Genomic DNA, 8819 nt, shown 5'->3' on the forward strand with positions numbered 1-8819 from the left:
TGATGAATGTTCTTCAATTGGAGACATTTTCAAGTAGCACTCCAGGAGAGGTTAGTGATAGAAACATGATAGGGTGAAGCGGTAGTAGCTTTCGGATAGAAGACGAAGAAGCGCAAAATCCTGAGGAGAGGAAAAAGGTAGGATGAAGTTGGAATACGTAGAGAGAATATGGACGCTAGTTCCACATAGGAGCTTTGATCATATTGTGTCCTTTTAACTAGGAACGCTACTTGCCTATGGGCATTGGCGACGTCAGACGGCAGAAACCATAAGAGGATCGAGGAATTCGCCTACTCTATATAAAGCGACGTTTTCAAAAGAATAGCCTTCATTCTTTGATCACGTTGTGCGATTTCTCGTCGGTGATAAAGGCGTCCGCGCTCACGCAGTTTCTCGCACTTCATGAGTTTGGCGTTTCAGCTCGCTACTGTGCCGGCAGAGATCAAAGAGACCGCCGAGCGGTACGTGAATGAAAGCGTAAGCGAGTGTGTGCGATGGCTATGAAAGGCTTCAAGGTGCGAACGGCAACGCAGAGCTGTGAATATCATAGGAACGACTTGGAGTTGAAGACAGAGTAGCAGGTGCGTACGCTGGAAAGGACCGGAACTTGTTTGTCGAAAGCCGAGGAGCGCGAACTGGGAGTAGCTGGACAATGTACGCGCGTCAGTGTAATGCGCAGTGCGATTCGCCCAAGCAGGAACTTTCTCATTAGTATGCAGAAAGTGATCACACAGAGAATAGTAGTTACAACCAGTGCTGAAGTTTTCTAAGAAGTTGGATTTGGTTTTCAAGAGCAAGAAATGTGGAACGATGTTGCACTCATTAAACAAAAACAAAACTGTTTTGATTTTGTAGTTTAATTACGAGTTGAAGCGCGTGTCGGAGAAAATCGAAGATTAGAAGACATTACTGAGTGCGAGCAATTGAATTCCAATAACGTCTTTTGTTAACGCTAACAAGCACCTTAAAAGCCCTATCTCTGAGCATATTTCTTACAAAAAAAAAATGACAATTCCGCTCTGGGAAGGTAGATTGGCAGCCAAAGCTAGCGACAGTCAAAGCTCTCAAACGAAAAGCAAAGTGCTTTCGCCGCCGTTCCATTTTCACAGAGTGGAATTGTTGCCCGGGCTCGCGATTGTCGTTTTCGTTCAGCCTCACGGGAACGTTCTTCGTCGGTGGTCGTTTCGCGCCGGCACCGTTTACATTCTCGTTGCTGTTCCTTCGGGCGCTCCTCGTACGCATGTTGTTCTTCGGGTGTACGAAGTATACGCGTCCGCCCCACCGATAACGCGGCTTTTTTTAGCGTCGATACCTCTCCTGCTTATATATTGCGATAACCTTGACATCACGCAATTTTTCACGGCGAGCGTTCTAATATCTTCCGCATTTTGACATCTGCGCCGCCACACTGCACCCTCACGTGATCACACACTAATAATGAAACCCGTTGTGTATGGGCTTGTTAGAAATCGCCAAGTCCGATTCTGTTGCCGGACGCCGAAGAAACTACGGAAGGTCAGTCATATAGAGCTTTCGCTGTAAAATGCAAAAGCATCGTCGTTCTCTCGCGAAGGGCGAAGCGCTGTTAGCGGTAGCTATGCTTAGTGGCACCATGGAGCATTTTGGCCGGTGTTCTACTGATACGCGGGACAGCTTGTTGGAGGGACGAAGCATGCAAGATAGTGCCACTCGTACGCTTGCTGACACGCGCCAGCTCGCGTCCGCGCGCCCGCGCATGCGCGAACGGCGCGGCAGCAGTTCGTACGCGTCGAAGCGCGGCGCGGTGCTGGACATCAGCTCCTCTCTGATATATTCCGCGCTCGGGCTACCACGCGTCGGCGCGCCTGGCGACCCGGCTACGGCGTGGCACAATCAACTCTCAGCAAGGCCGACTTACGTGGTGCGAGAAAGTGCTTTTTCTCCCATATTTTTTTTTTTGCGCTGACCTTACAGCTCCAAATATAAAATAGTTACATTTAAAGATATTACAACATTATGAAGCTATGTCAGTAACAAAGTACGAAACCGCATCTGTCAAGGCGTCTGTGGTTGAGCCCAGCTAGCGCACGCTGTCGAGCACCCCACGTAGATGCAAGCTGCTTTGCCTCGCGAGGCGCTGCAGATGCCAGGCGCGTAAAGGAGAGCTTCATCGCGTCGGCGGAACCGGCCGTGGTTGCTCAGTGGCTATGGCATTGGGCTGCTAAGAACGAGGACGCGGGATCGAGTCCCGGCCGCGGCGGCCGCATTTCGATGGGGGCGAAATGCGAAAACACCCGTGGTACTTAGATTTAGATGCACGTTAAGGAACCCCAGGAATTTCCGCAGTCCTCCACTACGACGTGCCTCATAATCAGAAAGTGGCTTTGGCACGTAAAACCCCATAATGTAATTTTAATCGCGTCGGCAAGCGTACTTGTGGTCTGGGCTTAACGTTTGCTGCGCAGTAGTAACGGCACCCCCGGTCGCCGCCAGGCGTCCTCACAACGCTGGCAACGCGCATCGACGGCGCACGTAGTGCTTTCGAGACGGAAAACTACCGTCGTTCGTGGCTTCAGATCAACGGCTCATCCACAACGGCGATCGAGCAGCGAGCGACCGACCCGAAACAATCGCGTTTCGAGCGAAGCGACCATTTGCGCCCCTATGTGTACGATGAGTCGCCGCTTTGCGACCAAACTTCGCCGATGTCCTCGTCGCAGAGATCGCGCGACCTCGGCGAGTCGCCAATGTGTGAACTAGCCCTACACGTCCGCTCGGACCACTTGAATGCACCACGATGTGGTGTGCACGTGGCTGCAAAGCAGGAAAGCTAGCTTTTGTGAGTGCAACACATACGCCAGTAGCCCGCGGAAGGCATAACGCTGCCTTTTCTTCTTTTTTACACCGAAACGCACTGTGCGTCTCTCGCACCAAATCGAGAACTTCTAACTCTCCGCACGTGGTTCGCGCATGCGCTATCGACCATGACGGCACAGTGACAGCGGTGGCGACTTCGACGACGGGAAAGAGCCTCGAATAACCCTGTAATTATTATCACAATGAAAATACAATATACAGAGTGGTTGATGGTTAACTGGGAACATTTAATAAATTGAGCATAGCTGGTCCTCGGTGGTGATGCTCAATTTGTATCGTTAGAAAGTGTTTCGAATGCAGGCTTAATTAGGCTCTGTTTACTCCGTGGCAAAGTGGTGCTGGTGCTGAGCGTTAAATGTTATGGGCCGATGGTCCCCGTAAGACCATCAGACACTTTGCCTTTGTCCATCATCCTCCAGTATACATGCATTTAAACAATATGAATATTCGTCACTTCATTTCAAAGTGCAGCCTAAGTTCGTGCCTTCTGGCTTTAGCACTTGATCAGCAAGAACCGTCGACACTTCAGCGATCGGAGAAAATAGGCGCGGTTTACTTCGTAGGCGCTCAGGGAAAAAAATGTTGCTCAATAAAACTTGTTGTGCCACTTGGTTCATAGCGATACCCTCTCGTCCGTGTATGTCTTTGGCGCAGCATTTTTTTTTCTTACGGAGTACAGTGAGAACCGGGTTGAACGCTTCTTAAGCAAATAGTTACGCACGAACGGTGGCTGCCCTAACTAATAAAACGAATTGCGGGCTCGCCTATCAGATTGCTAACAGCCACAGCGCCCATTGTCTCAGGCTGTCGGCGTGCTGCCTAGTGACAGCACGCAGCATATTGACGTTGACATCAACATGCCCGTTCATTAATCTGACGAAGAAAGAGATCGCCTTACGAAATAAGCTAGAAAACATTGTTTATGATGGAATGATTGCTGCTATCGTTCAGCCGACGCGCGAACGGTTTCAGAAGCCATATATCGCGCGTCTTCATTCAAGAGCAGGCGTTACAATTCTATACGGTGCAACACGTTCCGCCTCATATACGCACATGGACACTGACAAAGGGTTTCCGGTCGAAGCGGGAACAAGACAACAGTACGAATGCGCCAAAAGTACAATTTTCGATTAAAAAAAAAAGGCACATCGCTTGAGGCTGCTGCGCTGGGAAGGGACAAAGATCGTTCTTGCCAGCCGCAAAATCGAAAGAAAAAATAGGCCATTAGTGACAAAGTGCTAGCGTCGCCGGTATGAATGGTTAATTAAGGACAATCAGTTCCCCAGGTACTTGCGCAGCTTCATCACGAAAAAAGAAAAGAAAAAGCTCCAAGCATCTATTTATTCATAGTAGGTATACCGTGTGGCACACAGCGCGGTAATAATGATAATAAGGAACAAATTAGGTAGCCCGAGTGGCATTAGAAGTCACTGAACTCCAGCCTGCCAGGAGAAAAAGCTTTATGTTAGTGCAACCAAGCATTCGCAGTTCTGTAAATGAATTTCCCAGGTGCATATCCTACCTCCAGCTTGATCGGCGAACCGGGCGTCCAACTCGGCACACTCAGCCTCGTTGAGCTGATAGTCCAAGATCGTGACAACATTTTGTCGCAGCAAATGTTCCAGCGAAGCCGTCGACGTCTCGATGAAGCGGCTTCCGAGCGACCAAAGTTCCTGACCCACGGTAGTGGAAGCGGTTGTGCCGATGCCCCCTGTGGTCATGTTCGAAGTCATCAAGCCTCGATAACCAGGAGAAGCAATCACACACTTTTCGTCATCACTCGATCATCAAGCACAACTCGTCAAGTGGCGAGAAGCCTTTGACGCCTGAAGGCGCAGTCTTTTTTAATCCCAGAGCGCGGACCGATTCAAGCACTCCCGCGCTGAAGAAGTTCGTTTGACGGCGCAAGTTGGAGACAAAACTTTCCTCCGAAGCGTCCCGCTCAGACGCGCTGCCAAGATCGTCTGCTCCCGAATTCTGCAATCTGCGCCCCGTTTTTTCCCTTCCTCCCGTTTCCCCTCCCGTTTCTCTCTCACTCTCTCACTTCCCTCCGCCCCCGCCCTCCACAAGCAACAAAGAACCTTGGCGCTCTTCGATCATACGGCCTATGCTCCAAAAACATGCTCAACCATTGTTTAAAAGAAGACACGGACGGTTGCTGGAGCCATCTGTCGTTACTAAAGGAAGGCCCTCAGTCGGCCGAATGGAACGCGCAAAATGCAAGCATGGCGTTCTTTTTCCGACAGATGGCGCCAAAACTTGTTAGTGGCCGACTATTGGTAAGAGAAGATGATCTAGCTTGGAGCATAAACGTAGCAACTAGTACGACTAGCAGTTTGAATGAAGCGAAGCGTCATGAGGTCACGTGGGCCTCGGGATCGATGAAATGTGCTCAGTTTCGCCTGCTGCTCGGTGCCGCGCTGGCAAGAGCACGAAATTCGAAAAGGCCGGCTGACAACGCGCCGTGCCGGTGGGTAACAGACTGGCGTGGTTGAGATAACGCGGAGCAGGTGTTCTCTATGACGGCTAATTACGCAGGTTATAACAAGTGAAACTTGTTGCTTAGCTAGTTGACACATAATACCTGGTGTGAAATAGGCTCGAAAAAACTACGGATGGAAGACGTCTTCCTTCCGTGGTTTTTGCGCGTCTCTTTCGCACCAGTTACGCAGCTTACCTTTGAGATAAGCTTAGCGCCCTGTGAGTGGAAAGTTTCGTTGGAAAACTTGGAAAAAAAAAAATTCGTGGAAGCACTTGTTTGTGACAACAGGTTTCAGGGGCGCTGTTGCTGTGGCAGTCATTAAAATGCATTAACAACATTGCATTAGCTATACCGTAACCAGTTCTGGAGAACTCGCTCGCCTTTCAGTCGACGTAAGTACAAAACATCTTAAGACTGCCTCTCGTGTGGTGTGAATTGTAAAAACTGACGTTTCTGCTGTCGCTATAGTTATCTGTATCAAATAAGAATAAAGTTTTTTTTTTATTTAAGAGGCTCTGCTACAGAAATGCTGATTAGCTCTAATGCTGATAGAATAACGCATGATGTTCGACGGTTTTATTACAGATGTTTAACACCTACGTTGTCGATACCTAGCAGGTGCTACGAACGTCGGCTTCAATTAGCTGAGGGAAACTGCGATAACAAAAGATATCGGCAGACTTAATCGGTTCATCTCCCATTGAAATGTTATTGGGGGTGGCAACAGGCCTTCACAGCAGACATCGTCCTTATCTGAAGCACAACTTCTCTGCGGTGCAAGTAATATTGTCCTCGTCCGCCGCAGTACTGCCTCGTGCTGGCCTCCGAAATGCGTGCACAAACGCCTTCTCCATAGCAGACTGTGATCAAAGCCAAACCTGCATCGTTAGCGCAGCGTTCAGTCTCCACTTCCCATGTGCAGATTGCCACTGGGACACGAGTCCTTAGTGCCAGTGGCTGTAATAGGTGAAATTTAACTGTGAGCGCGTAATGGCAAATTTGGCTACCCACCGAGCCTTTTCGTGACGTTTGTACCACGTGACGCGTTACGGAAATCTAGGTGTTAAACCACTGTATAGACCCTAAAACCCCTGAATCTCCTGCGGTCTTCAATCAGCTGGCCCGTGTGCGTGACAGATGCGTATATTAGACCTATTTTATATTATACAGGTATTATGTAGTGACTTATTGTTGGAGTACGCAGAAATTAGATGCGTGCGCTGGCACTGCCGCGTGCGTCAAAGTGGTGACGGGCTCGGTGAGCTGGACACACCGGGGATAGGACAGGGGCTATGGCACTGCGGTCCTGAGTTTTGCTGAGGTAGCGTGATCGAGTTGCAGCCGCTGCGGCCGTACTTAGATGGTGGCGAAATGCGGAAACGTTCGTGGCACTTGAATTTAGGCGAGCACAGGTCGCGGGATCGAATCCCGGTCACGGCGGCCGCATTTCGATAAAGGGGAAATGCGAAAACACTCGTGTACCTAGATTTAGGTTCACGTTAAAGAACGCCAGGTGGTCAAAATTTCCGGAGTCCTCCACTACGGCGTGCCTCATAATCAGAAAGTGGTTCTGGCACTTTTATTTATTTATAAACCACACAATTTATTTTTTAAAACTTAGGTGCACAATAAAGATGCTCAGGTGTTCAAATCCAATTCGGAGCCGCCCACTACGGCACTCCTCTTAATCAGATTGTGGTGTTGTCACGTAAAACTCCAGAAATTTGTAAAGCAGAGAATTTAAGTTTTGCACCCTAATACGAAGCAGTGGCGCAAACACTGACTCAGCGTTATCCGCATTTTTTTTCGTGCGGTATCGGTTAAAGAGTGGGGTCGCACCGGCAGCTTTTGCGATTGGCTGACGTGCTACAACTGACTGACGCCACGCTCTGCGGTTTATCCACATTAGGAACCAAAGGCGCTTGGACGACGAAACGCGAAATAAAGAAAACATTAGTAAAAGACGACACACATGTCTTTCTCTACCTGCTTTTTCGTCCCAGTGCTCTAGTTTCCCGATGATGAAATACTAGCAGGCGCAACTATCTAGCCTAGTGCTTACTTGTGGACGTGGTGATTTTCACTGGGACAAAGGGAGAAGACACGGTTTTCTTCAGTACGCCGTCTGTGCCAATCGTCCCCATCGGTGAGCTCTCGTCTTTGTGGTCAGGTGTCTGGTGATAACATTACAATTGGAATGAACAACTGAACCCTCGCAAGCTCAAGGGCAGCGCGTGGTGCAGTTAGCGGTGATGGCACATGCCAGTGTAAGCTGTGTTCCAGAACTCGCCGTAAACGCATAAAAAGATGGCTAAGCGAACAGCGCGACCATCTTATTCGTCGTTCTAGTTCGGACTAAACGTAAGTAGAGGTAACTTCGTGAGAACAGCTCTGCAGTCGTAAATGACACAGGCTGATTTTGCTGTCCGAACAAGATGGCGGCTGAGCCGAAAGATTCGAAACTTGACGGGAACGTCACGTGCGCACAAGGAAATATAGTCGAACTTTCCTATGCGCTTAATGTAAGCTACCTTGTGTTTTTCAGCTGTTCGAAAACGCAGTGTTCGAATACGGCAACAATACGTGTTTTTTATTAGCTTTTCTTGCCAATGCGAAGTGGCGACATGTGGCAGGGACGTTTTCCAAATGTGTTCCATTACATGGCCTCGCAGATGTTTTCTCAGCAATCAAAGCTGACTGTCTTCAATGCTGGCAAAAATTGCAACACACCCGCATACTTCAAGAAATGTTGTGCCTTCGGTTCTTTGTGAGTCGATGATCGGGAGAAGTACATACACCAAACTGAGTCCTTAACAGGGGCGGGTCAACCATCTAGCTGTCCGAATCCTTTGTTGAGGGATCTCTGCATGTCAAATTTGGAGGAAGTAGTGCAATCGGTGGTCACTGGCCTCTTCACATTTGCAGACACGGCCGACAGCGCTATCTTCCTGTGTGGTGAGGACGTAACATCCTTTCGTCGAACCAGACTACATTACTTCGTGACAGCCTGAAAGGGCATTCGGTTCGTTGCCTTGCGCTACCGAATGCACCACTTTCGACACGCCGTCAATGCTGATATGCAGGCCGCAAGGGCACAGGGCGTTATCCACTTTTACTTCTTTCTTTCTGCAAGCCTTTCTTTGGTTCTAATCCGCCCACAGGTTCGGACTGTTATCGATTGCAGTCCTCTTCGTGTGAGAGCATAAAAGGATGCTGGACGCTTCTATCGGCGGGAAAGACGACATTGACAGTGCGCAGCGGGGTTCTGCTTTTTACACGATGTAAGTCCTTCGCTCTGTATGTAGCGCTGGTTTCTTGGGCAATCTTCCATAGTGAGTGGCTGGCGTCTCCCGTTAAGTCAACAAGGACAGCAACGCGTAACTTGTCAAGCATAGCTGATGTGGCGTGCGTTGCATTCTGGCGGCCTCTGCGCCCTTAAGTGGGTTTGAGAAGATGACAAGACAGGAAAAAAAAAAACGTC

The 8819-nt window shown here is 49.2% G+C and overlaps 1 protein-coding gene across 2 annotated transcripts in view; it reads right to left on the reverse strand.

Annotated features, from left to right (window-relative positions):
* LOC126528573 (corticotropin-releasing factor receptor 1-like) overlaps positions 1-4874 on the reverse strand; it is a 274062-nt gene extending 269188 nt beyond the window's left edge. For both annotated transcript variants that reach the window (XM_055069140.2, XM_055069141.2), the window contains exon 1: positions 4379-4874. In XM_055069140.2, coding sequence (XP_054925115.1) covers positions 4379-4589 — 211 coding nt within the window. In that variant the 5' untranslated portion in view covers positions 4590-4874. The remainder of the gene's footprint in view (positions 1-4378) is intronic.
* Positions 4875-8819: the final 3945 nt, after the last annotated feature.

Source organism: Dermacentor andersoni, chromosome 9 (assembly GCF_023375885.2).
Source record: "Dermacentor andersoni chromosome 9, qqDerAnde1_hic_scaffold, whole genome shotgun sequence".
Classification (NCBI taxonomy): domain Eukaryota; kingdom Metazoa; phylum Arthropoda; class Arachnida; order Ixodida; family Ixodidae; genus Dermacentor; species Dermacentor andersoni.